General features: G+C 49.3%; 1 protein-coding gene across 5 annotated transcripts in view; it reads left to right on the forward strand.

Moving 5' to 3' along the window:
- The window catches only part of RFX8 (RFX family member 8, lacking RFX DNA binding domain), a 77764-nt gene that overhangs the window by 56399 nt on the left and 4117 nt on the right, over positions 1-17248 (forward strand). For 3 of the 5 annotated variants that reach the window (XM_031934188.1, XM_031934190.1, XM_031934189.1), the window contains 5 exons: positions 732-882; positions 5381-5537; positions 7975-8069; positions 12624-12738; positions 15942-16258. In XM_031934188.1, the coding sequence (XP_031790048.1) occupies positions 835-882; positions 5381-5537; positions 7975-8069; positions 12624-12738; positions 15942-16258 (732 nt within the window). In that variant the 5' untranslated portion in view covers positions 732-834. Of the gene's footprint in view, positions 1-731; positions 883-3565; positions 3625-5380; positions 5538-7974; positions 8070-12623; positions 12739-15941; positions 16259-17248 lie in introns of all 5 variants that reach the window. The other 2 variants (XM_023211507.2, XM_023211506.1) reach the window with 1 other exon arrangement.

The raw sequence follows: 17248 nt of genomic DNA on the forward strand, positions 1-17248 counted from the left end.
CCCGTCTCGGCCTCCCAAAGTGCTGGGATTACAGGCTTGAGCCACCGCGCCCGGCCTTATTTGAGTATTTTTAAGGAAATCATCTAGTACTTCCAAGTTTTCAACACAAAGGTTGAAAACTGGAAGCTGGGTTCAGCCCTTAAATATGTTTGGTTTGACCCACCTAGTACTGGCTGGCATTGTGTGATTTTTTAAAAAATATTTGAATCACTTAACAATCTTTGAAAAATACTTGAGGCCGGGAGCAGTGGCTCACACCTATAATCCCAGCACTTTGGGAGGCTGAGGCAGGTGGATCACAAGGTCAGGAGTTCAAGACCAGCCTGACAAAGATGATGAAACCCTGTCTACTAAAAATACAAAAAAATTAGGTGTGGTGGCGTGCACCTGTAATTACAGCTACTTGAGAGGCTGAGGGAGGGGAATCGCTTGAACCAGGAGGTGGAGGTTGCAGTGAGCCGAGATCACACCACTGCACTCCAGCCTTGATGACAGAACGAGACTCCATCTCAAATAAATAAAAATATAGGAAAAGAATTCCAACTGTGGCTGCACCAGTCTGACATCCTGCACGGGAAGCAGTGGCCAGCCTGTGTGATGCTGCCCCCTCAGACTGGGTGGGGACCCACTCTCAGACTTCTTGAGACGCGCCCTGTCCCTGTGGCATGTGTGAGCTTCAGTCACACCTGCACCATCAGCAGAATCATAGTGTCTTGATACTTTTGTTGTAGGAGATTGAGGATGTTCTCCTTCATGACTTCTTGGAAGATGTTTCTATTCAGTACCTGAAATCTGTGCAGTTATTTAGTAAGAAATTTAAGCTGTGGCTTCTTAATGCTCTGGAAGGTTTTCCAGCCCTCTTGCAGATCTCCAAACTCAAAGGTAGGTTTCAATGAAAAAAATAAATTCTGGGCTGGTGCAGTGGCTCATGCCTGTAATCCCAGCACTTTGGAAGGCTGAGGCAGGAGGATCACTTGAGCCCAGGAGTTTGAGACCAGCCTGGGCAACATAGTGAGATCCTGTCTCTACAAAAAAAGTTTTAAAAATTAGCTGGGTGTGGTGGCACACACCTGTGGTCCTAGCTACTCAAGGAGGATCACTTGAGCCCAGGAGGTCAAGGCTGCAGTGAGCCATGATCATGTCACTGCACTCCAGCCTGGGTGACAGAGCAAGACCCTGTCTTTAAAATGAATGAATGAATGAATGAATGAATAAATAAATAAATAAATAAATAAATAAATAAATAAATATATTCTGTAAGCATAGATGAAGCATCTGACGTTCACCCTGGGCAGTAGGTTTTAGCTGCTATCCCATGCACTCAATTACAGTCCAGAAGACCCAGCCTGATGAGGGTTTCTGACTTTTAGTGCTGGTGATGGATTTTTGTGCTGATCCGGCCACACCCTTTTAAGCTATTTCTCTTCTGATTACTCACACGGACTCAAAAGTCCAGGTCAAGGTGTTCTACGTGTGGATATTCACCAGGGCATTCACGTCTCACACACTAATTGCACCATCTCTCTGCTGAGTTTCTAGAATGCTTTCCCCTTGGGTCTGACTGCCAGGCTGCAGTCTCTGAATGCTGCTTCCACCAGGCTATTTATCTGTTCAAGGCCTGCAGTGGCTTCCGAGCGTGAGCCTGAACTGCTCTGTCACCTGGTCCAGTTCTCTATAAATCTGCCCTCTTTGTGCCCCTGCAACTCCATGCTCCTTCAAAGGCCAGCCCACACCTGCCATGCCCTGTCAGATCGTCCTGGAAATACTCATTTTCTCCTCACCTTTGTGAAGTTTTTCTATCATTGCCTGAAGCTCTCGAACTCCCCACGGGGTCCCACCCTCCTTGGCCAGCTCAGGGCCATTTTCTCACCAAGCCGGCGCCAGTTATTTCCTCACGTTTCTATGAGTCTTGCTTCCTTTGCAATTGTTTCCTAGGTAGTGCAGGTAGGGGACTTCTCAGAGTGCCTGTATCATAGGACCGTGTCTAATCACCACCTCCTGCCCCCGCCCCACACCCCCAGTGTGTTCACTACTCACGCTGAGTACCCTGATCCAGTTTGCCCCACTTGGAAACTTTAGGGATGTTGCAGAAGGTGAGACTGGGACTTGCTGCAAAGGGGTCCAAGGAGTGGGGAGCAGAGCCTCGCTCCAGTTTTCCTGTGCTCCTTTAATACCTGCCTGAATTCAAGCCTCTGTCTCTTCACACTCTAGGCTACTTCAGCAGTTTCCTAGTTGGTCATCCTGCTTCCGTCCCACTCCCAAGCCACACACTCCTGCACCCCCAGTGATCATTCTAAAACAGCAATTAATCAATTACCAACCTTCCCTGGCCTCCGCTGCCCAGATGGCCCACTCTCCTCCACTGCTGTGCAGTCATTCACAGTTTGGCCTCTGGCCCCATCCCTGTCTCCATCTCCCCAGGGACTCCCATGACCCAACAGTACTCTTCAGCAACACTAGACTGGCTGTCCCCAGAAAAGGCCCTTATTCCTGCCATTTTCTATGCTTGGACTGCCTCCTGCCCCATTTCTCCTGGCTAACTCCTACCTACGTGTCAAAACCCAGATTAAATGTCACCTTCTTAGTGAAGCTTTTCTGGATACCTTCTTTCAAACAGCCTCCCTTTCTTCCTTGTGCTCTCACATAGCATGGGAGCACTTAGGCTGCTTTTGGGATGTGTTTTCATATCTGGTGACCCACCCTCCGGAGCACGAGCCCCTTGAAGAGAAGGGCTGTCCTCTTGCATCCATCAGCTCAGCAGCTGTCTAGCAAATAGCTACTGAGCAAGCACTGCACGAGTGTTCTCCCAAATATTTGTCAAATGAATGAATGCATTCAAGAGGAGAACACCTGTTTCTGTGTGTTCCCTTTTCATCCTTCCTTTCCTTTGGTTATTTTCCAAGGAAAGCACTGTAGGATGAAAGTTGGGGGTGCTCAGGATTCCTGAAAACCCTAAACTCCTCTGAGTACCGGTCTTAGTCTAATCTGGCTGCTGTAGTAAAATATCACCAACTAGGTGGCTGTAAATAAACAACAGAAATGTATTGCTTGTAGTTCTGGAGGCTGGGAAGTCCAAAATCAAGGCACCCACAGATGGATGTCTGGGGAAAGTCTGCTTACTGGTTCACAGACGGCTGTTTTTTTGCGTTGTCTTCACATGGTGAAAGAGGCAAGGGGTCTCTCTGGGGCGTCTAATCCTCTTCATGGGAACTCCACACTCAGGACCTCATCACCTCCCCAAGGCCCCACTTCCTAACACCATCACAATGGGGGTGAGGTTCAACATATGAAATTGGGGGTGTGGGACACAGACATTCAGATCATAGTAGCACTCATGTCAGATGCTGGGGCTACTTAATTATTCTGGCACATGAGGACATTTCAGCCAAGTGCCCCCTGCCAGGATCTCGTAGCCACTCAGAGAGGGCCAGCAGACAAGTGGGTAGGGAAGTTGCAGTTTAGCCAGCTGTGTGTTCCTACCCCAAACATGCGCCTTCTCTTCCCCACTGCCCACATGAGAACTTGAAGTTACCGTATTAATGGCCATGTGTGTTGTTCTTAACAGAAGTTACTCTATTTGTCAAAAGACTAAGAAGAAAGACGTACCTTTCCAACATGGCTAAGGTAGGTTTCAGCCAAGCAGATAGGAGGGAACAAGGCAGTTTCCTGAAAAGAGGTGAAAGCTGTAAGTCCCTGTCAAGAGCGGGTGGTTGCTCTATCCACCTGGAGGGCAGAGGGCAGGCAGGGTGGCCTTGCCTGGCCACTGGCAAGAGGAGTCCAGGTGGGCCCCCGTGACTCAAAACTAAAAGCCTGCCCCCTTTCTGCCCATCCTCAGGAAGGCTCCAATCTCCTGGCTTGCTCCGGGCAGGAGGGAAAGCAGGTCAACATTTAAAAGATGCCCAATGTCCTAGTGTGGAGGGCTCATACCTGTAATCCCAGCACTTTGGGAGGCCAAAGCAGGCAGATTACTTGAGGTCAGGAGTTCGAGACCAGCTTGGCCCACATGGCAAAACCCTGTCTCTATCAAAAAAAAAAAAAAAGTACAAAAACTAGCTGGGCATGGTGGCACGTGCCTGGAGTCCCAGCTACTCGGGAGGCTGAAGCAGGAGAATCTCTTGAACCTAGGAGGTGGAGGTTGCGGTGAGCTAAGATTGTGCCACTGTACTCCAGCCTGAACAACAGAACTAGACTCCATCTCAAAGCAATTTTTAAAAAAGACGTCTGAGGGAGTCCCCACACAGAGGTGCCACTGTCAGAGGTAACGGGGTGTCGTAGCAGAGTCTGTGACAGACAGACATACCCTTCACCCGTGTGTGTGGCCCTGTGGACTCAGTGTGGCCAGGCCGCCAGTTACTTCAGCTCTGACCTTTTCAATCCTGGGTTGATTCAGAGAAAGGTTGCGAAGGGCTGACGAGAAGATTCTGTGATGCTGGCACCCGGCTCGTGGGCTGTCAGGCGTCTTCTCTCAAGTCCTGCGAGTGCCCTATCGGGACAGAGCCTGGGGACCATCACTCTTCTTCAAATCAGTCTCCACTGGGAGGATCCCAGCTGTGGCTTCTGTGGCCCCGAGCCGGGCCCCACCCTGCCAGTGCAGAAGTGGGGTTGTGTCTCACTGCCAGTCACAGCCAGTCCTCTTCTCCAAGGCTCGCACAGTCCTGACTCGGTCTGGAAATGACCCGGCAGCATGCTCTTCCTCTCAACCCAACCCGAGCAGCAAGCGTGGGTTCTGAAGCCCGTCCCTGCTCTGAACCTTATCTTCCCACTTACTGCCCCTCAGGAAAGTTACTTCACACTCCAAGAGCCCTCAGTGTCCTCCTCTGTAAAAGGGAGAGGTAACTCGTGCCTTCTCCCAGGACTGCTGTGGGGACCACCAGCTGCATCCCAGGCAGTCGGACGGTGTTGGGAACTAGCTTGTCCCCATTTGACAGATGAGGATATCACCTCCCAGAGGCCAAATTCCTCATGGCCAATGCCCCCACGAGGAAGGGACAGCCAGCTTCCGAATCCCACAGCCGTTCGCTCAGGATTGGTGCAGCCTCTGTCTACACTACACCTTCCTTGTAGAGGCTCAATCCCCGGGCTCCCTCGCTAGAGTCATTCAGGTGTGGGGTGAGTGTGGTGCACAGAAGCAGCAGCAGCAGCGCCAGACAAGCCCTGAATGCGTCTTCCTAGTGATGCATTCTTTCTTCTTCCACAGTGGCAGTTCTAGAATGTGTGCAGTTTTAACCTTTTCATTGTTTAAGATTCATTTTTAATGGGTAATACCCGCATCAATGTTTCTTTCTCCCCCACAACAAAAATCTTGGCAATCTGGGGAAGAGTTAGGCAAAAATAAAAGGACAAGATTGAATTAAGTATTATGCCTCCCCATTATCTTTAGACTATGAGAACGGTACTGAAAAGTAAGAGGCGTGTCGGCGTTCTGAAGTCAGATGTGCAGGCCATCATCAATCAAGCCACTTTGGCTACTTCTAAGAAAGCCCTATCAAGTGACCGGAGTGGCGCAGATGAACTGGAGAACAACCCAGAGATGAAATGTAATCCTCCTCCTACAGCTTGCTTTACTGGCGTGTCAGGCATAGGTTTGGGGCTAGCATGGCCATTGTTAACTCATGAATTTCTTTTTTTTTTTTTTTTTTTTGAGATGGAGTCTCGCTCTGTCGCCCAGGCTGGAGTGCAGTGGCCAGATCTCAGCTCACTGCAAGCTCCGCCTCCCGGGTTTACGCCTTTCTCCAGCCTCAGCCTCCCGAATAGCTGGGACTACAGGCGCCTGCCACCTCGCCCGGCTAGTTTTTTGTATTTTTTAGTAGAGACAGGGTTTCACCGTGTTAGCCAGGATGGTCTCGATCTCCTGACCTCGTGATCCGCCCGTCTCAGCCTCCCCAAGTGCTGGGATTACAGGCTTGAGCCACCGCATCTGGTCATGAATTTCTTAATAGGGGTAGAACTTTATAACTCTGATGTTCTAAGTTGGCTGCTCACACTTCTCTTCCTGTAGTGGGGTGATGAACACCCCAGGGAATGCCCTGTCCCTGTGCTCCCAGGACCTACTCCAGGGCCAGACAGGGCAGCAGTGCTGATACCTGTTATTTGAGTTAATGAATGACCAGATGAGTGTGCTTGCTGCTTGACCGTATTTATCTCCAGAATATCTCCTGTGGGGGAAAAGTTTAGTTCCTGCATCTGTGTCTACACGCAGACTCCTGTGTCTCCTCAATCATGCCTAAATTGCCTTGAGCTAGATGTCTGCCTCGCCACATTCTCCCATCACTCTTGTTACTTGCAATGTGAAGTTTAACAATGGTGCTTTTACCATGTTTCATTCCTTTCCAAACAAGTGATAGGAAGCAGGTGGATATTTTCGCCATTTGCTATTGATCATTGTCGTTTTTCAAAAAAAAAATCCCCCTGCCATAAAGAGCTCGCATTCCTGGCTGGTGTGTGTTGTTGCCTCCCTGGGGAGTGAACATAGTGGCAGGAGGAGCTCTCCAGACTCAGGGAGGACCTGGGAGGCAGGGAGCTGCAGGATGGTTACCGATTATGAATTATGGGCGTCTCTAGGCCCTCCTATCATGGCTACAGGGAGGGTGCCAGGCTCCCCTGTGTGTGCCCTCTCCAAACACTCGCTGCCGGGATGCCCCAGGTAAGTCGAATGGCCTTTCCCTCTGTGGGCATAACTCCTTGCCAGTACTCTCAGCTGTGTCTACAGCTGCCCGCTCAGTTCCCATGAACCCCTTCAGGCTGGCAGCTGTGTCTTACTCACCCTGGGCCACCCAGCATTGCACTGGCCCGCAGGAGCACTTCAGTGTTTCGTGACTTGATGCATACAGAATTCAGGAGTGCACAAAAGCACCACCTGTAAATTAGCCCATCCTCCTCCTTTTACCTTTAAGTAGGACTGGCCTTGGTAGGGTTGTGCCAGTTATTAAAATACTAAAATATATCATCCCTGGTTGTTGGTAAATGACCTCTGACTGCTCCCCTCCACTGTCCTATCCCTTGATAGTGTCCCCTGGCTGACCCCAATCCCAGATCCTCCCATAGGGCACTTTTTTCCCCACCAATCCAGCCACTAACAAGTTCACACCTAATCCAGCAGGCTTCAGAGCCATTGGTAGGAATACTAATTCTGATTAGTATTTCTGCAGTTCTGATTAGTAGGAACCCAAAAAGTCCCCCTCCCAACTCACTGGCTAACCAAGCCCTACTCTTGCCCCCAGCTAGATCCCAGGGAGTCCCAGGAGGGCATGAGATGCCCTTTCCAGGTGCCTTCCAGACTGCCCACTGGTCTGGCCAGGGCTCCTGTGCTCCCACTGGCATCTTCGTGAGTCCCACCAGGAAGATGCAGAGTTCTGCAGGCAAATGCTTCCAGCTCCAAGTCCAAGTGCAGCTCCACCAAGCCTCGGGGGGCCGCTGCAACCGACTCGGTTTCCCAAACTCTGCTTGGTATGCAGAAGCACTCAAAAAGCCTGGACAGCCAAAGGCTGTGCAGGTGAAGGACCCAGAACCTGACATCACACCAGGCTCCACCTAACTGAGTGCATAACCGCAAGCAAGGCGCTCACCCTCTCTCAACAGCTTTGATGTCTGCCATCGCTTCAATGACATTAATAAACCAGCCTTTTTTTGAAGATGGCAAGGATAGGTGAGGTCATGTCTATATCATGCAGTGAGCTCATCTGAAGACAAGGTCTGGATAATTGCAAGGTGTACTTATGGTTTCAAAATACTTCTGTTTCAACAAGCGGCAGAGGTGGCTCACAACAGGTCTGTCCATGTAATTCTGAATGGATGACTGCAGAGGTGACAAAGCCAGCCTCAGGACATCCTCTGTGTTCACAGTGAGCGTGAGGCCCTGGGGAGTCCCTCCGAGCTATTGTTCAGTGATGTTCCCAGGTTACCCGGTACACAAACACCTACAGAGAAATTCGGCTCTGCTGCATGCAATCTTTTGTTTATTTTGTGTCTTTGTAGGTTTAAGAAACTTAATTTCTTTGCTGGGAACATCAACAGATATCAGTGTGTTCCTCAGCTGTCTGTCTTCACATCTCCAGGCATTTGTGTTCCAGGTAGGAAGCTGTGACTTAAAAAAAAAAAAAAGGTGTGTTGACCATTCTAGATAAATGAGTGCCCATTGACTAGGGGATGGGAAAGAGGCTTCTTAGGCTCTGGCTGGAAATGTGTCAAGGCTGGCCTGGGTGTAAGGGCAGGGGATGGTCTCGAACTCTGTAGCAGGTGAAGAATGGGGGCCGGGGGGAGCACATCACATAATGTGTGTGCGTGTGTGTGCGCGCACGCACGTGCATATGTTTGGGTGCATGGGAGTGTGTGTGGTGTGTGGGAGTGTGTGGTGAGCATGTGTATCAGTGTGTGTGAACATGTGTGTATGTGGGTGTGAGCGTGGTGTACCGGTGAGTGGGTGTGCATGAGCGTGTGCAGTATGTGTGTGGGTGTTTGAGCATGCATGGATGAGTGTGTGCACAGGTGAACATGTGTGTGATTGAGCATGTAAGTGGGTGTGGGTGACTGTGTGTACAGGTGTGTATTGCACCAATGGGATTGTGGAAGAAGAGGGGTTTTGTCTGTTTTAGGGGGAGAACAGCACTTGTCTGCATGTTTTGCAGACACGTTCCAGTAGAGTGTCTGGCTTGATTTCAAAAGCCCAAAGACGGTTTGGTTGTCGATATAGGCGGGTTTGGTCCTTCCGGCCAGCAGCTCTTGGGAGTTGCTTCAGTGGGATCCTGGGCTTGATTTTCATCATCCTCCGTGGGGTCAGTCACCTGTGGAGAGCTGAGAATGCCTTGAGAGAGGCCACGGCCCCTCGCTCCGTGGGCCCAGGGCAGGTGGGGAGAGCTAGGGGCTGTGGGTTAAAACCTAGAGGGAGGTCGGGCGGTAGCTCACGCCTGTAATCCCAGCACTTTGGGAGGCCAAGGTGGGAGGATCACATGAGGTCAGGAGTTCAAGACCAGCCTGGCCAACATGGTGAAACACTGTCTCTACTAAAAATACAAAAATTAGCTGGGCGTGGTGGTACATACCTGTAATCCCAGCTACTTGGGAGGCTGAGGCAGAGGAATTGCTTGAACCCCAGAGGCGGAGGTTGCAGTGAGCTGAGAGCCACTGGACTCCAGCCTCGGCAACAAAAGACTCCATCTGGTCAGGCATGGTGGCTCACACCTGTAATCCAAGCACTTTGGGAGGCCAAGGCAGGCAGATCATGAGGTCAGGAGATGGAGACCATCCTGGCTAACATGGTAAAACCCCATCTCTACTAAAAAAAAATACAAAAAATACAAAAAATTAGCTAAGCGTGGTGGCACGCACCTGTAGTCCTAGCTACTCGGGAGGCTGAGGCATGAGAATCACTTGAACCTGGGAGCCAGAGGTTGCAATGAGGCAAGAACGCACCACTGCACTCCAGCCTGGGTGGCAGAGCAAGACTCTGTCGCAAAAACAAACAAAAAAAACCCTAGAGGGAAACAAGGCAGCGCAGGCCCCACCTCTCGAGACTTTGTGCTTGCCAAGGCTGAAGTGGTTGGGAAAGGCCTTGAAGAGAAGGTGGGACTTAAAACTGGGATACAAAGCATGTGTAGGATTAAAATAAGCTGAGAGAGGGGGACTGGGCATTCAAGAGCAGGAGTGAGCTTACCTAGGAAGGAAGGAGTGGTCCACACCGGTGGAGAGAACAAAGACTCCGAGGGCCTGGGGCTGGCAGCGTGGCTCTGGGCTTTCTCTTTAAGTTTCTGGCCATGTTGTGGCCACTCCCTTGTGCCGCCTGCCTGACCTTGTCTGTATCTCTGAACTCTCAGTTGAGAAGAAAGAGGAGAAATAATAACTGAGACCAAGAAGACTGCTGGGGACTTTGGGGTCTTAAACCTCCTAGATATGAACCAGAGAAATCCTCAGGAAGGAACTAGAAAGCCAGTTCCAACTCCTGGCAGGTGTCTGGTCTCACTTGCTTCTTGAAAATAATTATCCCAGATTCTCTATGGTTTTTATTCCTCCTGTTGATCTTAGGCAAAGCTTATTTATAACAACAGTGACCATGTCCAGAGCTGAATGGCTACTGAGACATTTATTCATTCGCTAGCTGAAGGCTTATATTATACATTGTCACAGACAGGAGCTGTCCATTGTCTGTTCCTTAAGTGGAAGCTAGAACTCAGCCTCCAGCTTTAATCAGATGGACCTGCTGAGATCATCACTACCAACCCTGCCATCCTACACCGTAAACCACAGAGCACTGTGTGTTTCCCAGGTCTCCATCATTGTGCCTTCCGCCTTCACAAAGGAGGCACATTAGAAAAATAGTGTTTTGCCGGGCGCGGTGGCTCAAGCCTGTAATCCCAGCACTTTGGGAGGCCGAGACGGGCGGATCACGAGGTCAGGAGATCGAGACCATCCTGGCTAACATGGTGAAACCCGTCTCTACTAAAAAAATACAAAAAACTAGCCGGGCGAGGTGGCGGGTGCTTGTAGTCCAATCTACTCGGGAGGCTGAGGCAGGAGAATGGCTTAAACCCGGGAGGCTGAGCTTGCAGCGAGCTGAGATCCGGTCACTGCACTCCAGCCTGGGCGACAGAGCAAGACTCCACCTCAAAAAAAAAAAAGAAAGAAAGAAAAATAGTGTTTTTGTTACTGCGTGCCTTTGAAGGTCTTGTTTTTGTAAAAGAGCTTGGCTGATTTTTACAAACCAGATTATTGTCAATCAAATGCTCAGACTGTTAAGATGCACACCCTTGGGCTTGTCAGAGATGCCCCATGGCTTCAGTTAGCATCTCGCAGTCAGCGAGCAGAGGGCAGTTCGGGCCCTGGAGGAGCTTCTATGTTGGGGGACAGAAAGTGCCATACTGTGGAGGTGACGGGAAGGACGCTCAATGGTGTTTATGGCTGACTTGCAAACATTTGTGCAGAGAGAGCCCTGGTCACTCAGAGCTGCATCCCTCGATGCTTTTAGGAAGTATTCCTGTGGGTTTTTGTTTTTGTTTTTTTAATTGAGGTGGAGTCTCGCTCTGTCACCCAGGCTGGAGTGCAGCAGCGCAATCTCGGCTCACTGCAACCTCCGCCTTCCAGGTCCAAATGATTCTCCTGCCTCAGCCTCCAGAGTAGTTGGGATTACAGGCGTGCGCCACCCTGCTCAGCTAATTTTTGTATTTTTAGTAGAGATGGGGTTTTGCCATGTTGGCCAGGCTGGTCTCGAATTCCTGACCTCCAATGATCCACCTGCCTCTACCTCTCAAAGTGCTGGGATTACCGGCATGAGCCACGGCGCCCAGCAGGATCCCTGTGCTTTTGTACTCTCATTGTCCCTTCAACACAAAACCCTCTGCTGAACACCGATGGGAGGGGCCCCTCCCAAGAGTCCGTCTCAGATGGTGAGGAGTACTGAGGAGGAGGCTGTTACTGAAAGGACCTCATGTTCCCCGAAACTCAGGGCCACTTTCTGGTGTGCCAAGGGTTTCGCTGGGGCAGAGGGAAAAAAAGCAATGACAAGAAAGGGCATTCTTGGTTTCTAGCCAGGCTCTCCATTTCTTCCTCAAAGACATGTGGTGGAGCTGTGGTGGGTTCACAGGCATGTGACTGAGGATGGAAAGAGGCTTGGAGCATGCCTATCAACAGATGCATTTGAAATCCGTGACTCAGGGCTTACAGATGGCTTCAAGTGTGGTTCAAGGCCGCTCTCCATCTGGGTAGAGGGAATCTCTTAGTCTGCATGCAGCGGCATCTTACTGGTACACAGTTTAGTGCCAGTGAGGCTGTCAGACGATCTTGGTTGCACTGGGTGCAGGGGCTGAGACTTTCCAGTTTGGAGCTTGCTTACACAGCAAGCATGACGACCAGCTTTTCCAAATAAGCACCACTGCTTTTCATTATTATGGGATTCTGTGCCCCTTTTCCACAACCAGATTTGACATGCAGGAGTGCAGGAATAAAACAGCCCCTGCCCCTCTTGATGCCATTCCAAGTGGACTTCAATGAGGCTGTCCCTACGGTGTTTGTTTCTGTGTCACACATCACAAGTGACCTCTTTTTAAAAACTGTGTGGTGCTGGGCATGATGGCTTATGCCTCTAATCCCAGTGCCTTTGAGAGGCTGAGGCAGGAGGATCGCTTGAGCCCAGAAGTTAAGACCAGCTTGAGCAACACAGTGAGACCCTTATCTCTACCCACCCTCCCCCCCAAAATTAAATTAGTCATGTGCAGTAGTGCATGCCTGTAGTCCCAGCTACTCAGGAGGCTGAGGGGGGAGGATCGCTTAAACCCAGGAGTTTGAGGCTGCAGTGGGCCAAGGTTGTGCCACTGCACTCCAGCCTGGGGAACAGGAAGACCATGTCTCCAAAAAAAAAATTGCATGGTGATTTTAAGAGAAAAAGTAAGCCAATTTCCTACCTCCCTCCTCTGCACCGACTTCAAAGGGCTGTGCCCTGGAACCATGTCTGTGGAAGACAGAGAAAGACCAGATATTGGCCCCTGCTGCCTCACTTCCCACTCTTGTTATTTCATCTTCCTCTTCTTTGGCTCTTTACAACTGCATGTGCATGACAAATGTGTGCATTTGAAAACATACTATGCTTCTTGATTTTATCACAAACTGCAGCCTTTTTTCTCACAAAAACTTCATAGCCCAGCAGAAGCAAAGAAGAGTTTATCAAACTGGCCGCCGGCTTCCAGCTGAGATGGAACCACCTTCTCACTGCTGTGAGCAAAGCCATGACTCTCTGCCACAGAGACAGTTTTGGTAAGTCAGAGAATAAGAAAATATTGTGTGTTCTACCTTTTAAAAATGTCGTTATGGCGTAAGTATTTTGCATATTGCTATGTAGAATCCAGCCATCTTCTTTTAACCTTTTTATGTAAAATATAACATAGACACAGCAAACTATACAACACGATAGTAATTTTTATTTGTAGTGTCAGTGTGATAGCCTGTTAAACAGATGGACCATGCTTTTCCTTCCTGTTTCATCATCGTTAGACACACAGAAAGCTTCTCCTGGTTCTTGAATTATGAGCTGTATGACATTTTGAGGAAAGCACTGAGAGAGACAACTGAGATGAAGGACAAAATGGGTTCTTTGAAGCACTCATACTTAACTCTCAGGAATAATGATTAAGTGGCCATTGTATGCAGATGGTAGAAACAGTGAAGTAATGTGCATTTTGCAAACTTCTTGGTCAAATTACTGGTCTTCTTCTGTTGGGGAAGGTTGCATCTTTGATGCAGTTGCCTTATAAAAAGGGTTGTAAGGGGCTGGGTGCTGTGGCTGACACCTGTAATCCCAGCAATTTGGGAGGTTGAGGCAGGTGGATCACCTGAGGTCAGGAGTTCAAGACCAGGCTGACCAACATGGTAAAACCCTGTCTCTACTAAAAAGACAAAAATTAGCCGGGTGTGGTGGCGGACGCCTGTAATCCCAGCAACTCTGGAGCTTGAGGCAGGAGAATCATTTGAACCTGAGAGGCAGAAGTTGCGGTGAGCTGAGATCACACCATTGCACTCCAGCCTGGGCGACAAGAGCAAAACTCCACCTCAAAAAAAAAAAAGAAAAGAGGAAAAAAAAAAAGGTTGTAGGAAGGGAAGTTCACCACTCAGCTCACCAGCTTCATGGAATGGATCATTCCTTCAAAAGGTATTTCTTGCTTCCCAAGCACCTTCCTGGGCACTGGGCATACAGCAGTGGAAAGATAGTCTCCACTCCTGTGAGTTTGCACAGTAGCTATGGCAAGTGATCCCTTCACAGAGAGCTGCCAGATGCTGTCACAGCAAGAAGGAATAGAAAGCAAGCCCTATTCTAGACCAGCTTTGCAGACACCATGGAGCTCCTGAGGGCTGCCGCTGTCAGCTGCCATATAGGTGACACTCGCTTATAGTGGGACTCTTCCCTTCAATGAAGTCCAGACTGACTCTGCTATATGCTCATGCTCTTCCAGAGCAGAGAGAGCAGAGTTCACGTGCATCACGGAAAGAAATCTAGCCCCAAGCCAGGTGTGGTAGCCCAGCACTTTGGGAGACTGAGGCGCGCAGATCTCTTGAGCCTCGGAGTTTAAGGCCAGCCTGGGCAATATGGTGAAATCCTATCACTACAAAAAAAAAAAAAAAAAATGCAAAAATTAGCCAGGTGTGGTGGCCCAGTAGTCCCAGCTACTTGGGAGACTGGGGTGGGAGAATTGCTTCAGCTGAGGCGGCAGAGGTTGCAGTGAGCTGAGATCGTGCCACTGCACTCCAGCCTGGGCAACAGAGCCAGACTCTGTCTCAAAGAAAGAAAAGAAATTTAGTCTAACTGTTACTTTTCCCAGTCTACCTTCTCTGTACCTCCATATGAAATCAATGTATTCACACCAGTAGTTTGAACAATGGTTTCAAGACTCGGACTGTGATTTTCCAAGGTTAAATAGGCCAGACGATGTCCGGCTCACTTCAGGCAAGGTCATGCCTTCCACAGGGGCAGTTACCCCTCACCCAGATCCGTGGAGGGATAGAACACTACTCAGGGAAAAATTTGGGAAGGGCTTTTGAAATGGATGAAAAGATTACTTGAAATGGACAAAAGGCTTTGAAATGGGCAAAAGGTTGGCACAGCCTTCTGGATTATCTCTACCTTCCATTGTCTTTGAGTTATTTTTATAGCTCTGTAAAGTTACAGCAAACTGATAATGCAGATGACCCTCATCCACAGAAATACAAGTTGGTTGTGTCAGGTGGTTGCCATTGATACTGCCCTGAGGACAGGTCCCTTTTGCATCTATTCATCACTGTCAGCATTCTTTTCTGTGTATAGTATATAGTTAGTACTTTGAATTCTCTTTTGAACCAGTGGCAACGTCTTAACTGATGTAGCAATGAGATGTAATATATCATTTAATTAATGAGTTAAATAAAACCTTTGATATGTCCTTTTTTTCTTCTTCTTGAGATGGAATCTCACTCTGTCACCCAGGCTGGAATGCAATGGCGCGATCTCTGCTCACTACAACCTCCACCTCCTGGGTTCAAGCTGTTCTCCTGCCTCAGCCTCCCAAGTTGCTGGGACTATAGGCACGTGCCACCACGCCCAGCTAATTTTTTTGTACTTTTTAGTGGAGAGGAGATTTCGCCATGTTAGCCAGGATGGTCTTGATCTCCTGACCTCGTGATCTGCCCACCTCGGCGTCCAAAAGTGCTGGGATTACAGGTGTGAGCCACTGTGCCCAGCCTGATGTGTCCATTTTATATTTGTAAGAGTCATGGTTTTACCTTTATTTAAAATTTATCTTTTAACAATTGCAATAGGCCAGATTTCCCCATCTGTTTCTCAAGCAAACATTAATGATTGTTTTCCTTTCTGGGAATGCAAAGGCCTTGGGATTTGGAGCATTCGGCTAAGTCACATACCCTCCTGTCTCTCTGACGACAGCACTTACAGGCCCACCTGAGAAGATGCCTCTCGCAGGTGGAACGCCAGCCAGCCTCCTTACTCACTTCCCACACAAAGAACTGCAGCCACAGGGTCTGCAAGAGGGGCAAGGCACTACGTTTCAAGCACCACAAAACAGCAGCAGCCTTCCTTCTGCATGCTGCCCCCATTTCCTCCCGCCCCTGCTGGACGTTTCTGTGGATCATACATGGGGCACGGTGAGGCTGAGGGGCACCCTCTCCAGCTCTGGGAGCAGCACCCAGTTCCTTGTAGGGTTTGCTTTCCTCCCATCTCACACTGGATGGATTTTAAGTTCCTTTTCATGGCTTAGGCTATTTAGCTTTCAGTCCTTTCTGTCCAATAGCTGCCCTGCCAGGGGTTTTCTACTGATGGATGCTACGTAAGAGGCCCACCCAGGCCCCTTCAGGGTCAGCTATTGGAACGAGGCTCACGTACACAGGTGTTAGCCACAGAAAAGTTCTTAGTTTCACAGTGATTATTGTCTGTCTATCAAATGTATTCATTTTTGGTTATTATCTAAATGTAGGCTCCTGGCATCTGTTTCACTTACTGCTTTTGGAATATGTGATTCATATACTTCAGTCATGCCTAGAGGAGGAAGAGGAGGAGGAGGACATGAGGAATGTCAAGGAAATGCTACCAGATGACCCGACTCTTGGCCAGCCAGACCAGGCACTTTTCCACCCTCTGAATTCCTCATGGCCCCAGACATGTGCCGGCCCCAGCGTGGAGTCACTGGGGGTGACGCTGACACACATGGGCCGGGGCCGATACCCTGTGGGTGTGAGCAACATGGTCCTCAGGATCCTGGGCTTCCTGGTGGACACTGCCACGGGCAATAAGGTAGGGACACCAGGACCCCCTTCCACACAGCTGTTTCAAGGGGAATAAGAGCCACAGGTGGTTAGGAAAACCCTCAGGATCACTTTGTCCAAACAATGATAAAGGATTCTACAGTCATCTTTACCCTAGATGATTTTGCCGGGGCGGGGGGAGTTTAATTCACTCTCTGTTGATTACTGGTCGGCTCAGGTTTGTGGAACATTAATAGGTGCCTAGCGTGATTAGAAGTGTGGACCCTCTGGATAGCCTGGGTCTGTCTTGCCTTCGCAGAGTGTACTTGGCCTGGTTAGACTAACTCAGCAATAGCACACCTAGCAGTGGTGTATCACCTCTGCGGGGCATGCACTGAAAATGCCCCTAGTGTTCAAAGAAAGGAAATGTCGGGTGGTCTGAACAGAGAGGATTTTGAAAAGATTACATTGGGATACCTGCTGAAAGACATAAAGATTAGAGTTGCTATTTACCCAACACCTACTATATAGCCGCTGTGTATATTATCTCAAAGCCATGCCATCCTGTAGAGTATTTGTTCTTGTCATTGTCATTTGATGGATGAGGAAACTGAGGCTCACAGAAGCTGAGTGACTTGCACAAAGTCACACAGTAAGGAAATGCAAAGAAATAGTGGAACAGAGATTGGAGCCCCAGCCTGCCTGATCTCAAGTCCTTTCTTCACCTACAACCCTAGACAGGAGGTTGTTTTATGCCCTGAGGAGTGCAGGACGCAGGTTGGAGAGGTCGGACATGGACCTCAGTGCCATGAAGCAGAGCTGGGCTGACGGAGGAACAACTGAAATGCCTGCATTGAGGAGCGGGGAGTGAGCTGGTGAAAAAAACACTGACCGCAATTGTCTTAGGACTAATTTCTGTGCACATGTTTGATGTTTAGCTGCTCTCCATCTTCTTTTTGTGCCCACAAGTTCCCCTCTCACACAGATGAGTTGTGCTTAATAGGAAACTGAAGCAGGTGCAATCATTCAACCTGAAGCA

This window comes from Piliocolobus tephrosceles, chromosome 15, assembly GCF_002776525.5.
Source record: "Piliocolobus tephrosceles isolate RC106 chromosome 15, ASM277652v3, whole genome shotgun sequence".
Taxonomy (NCBI): Eukaryota; Metazoa; Chordata; class Mammalia; order Primates; family Cercopithecidae; genus Piliocolobus; species Piliocolobus tephrosceles.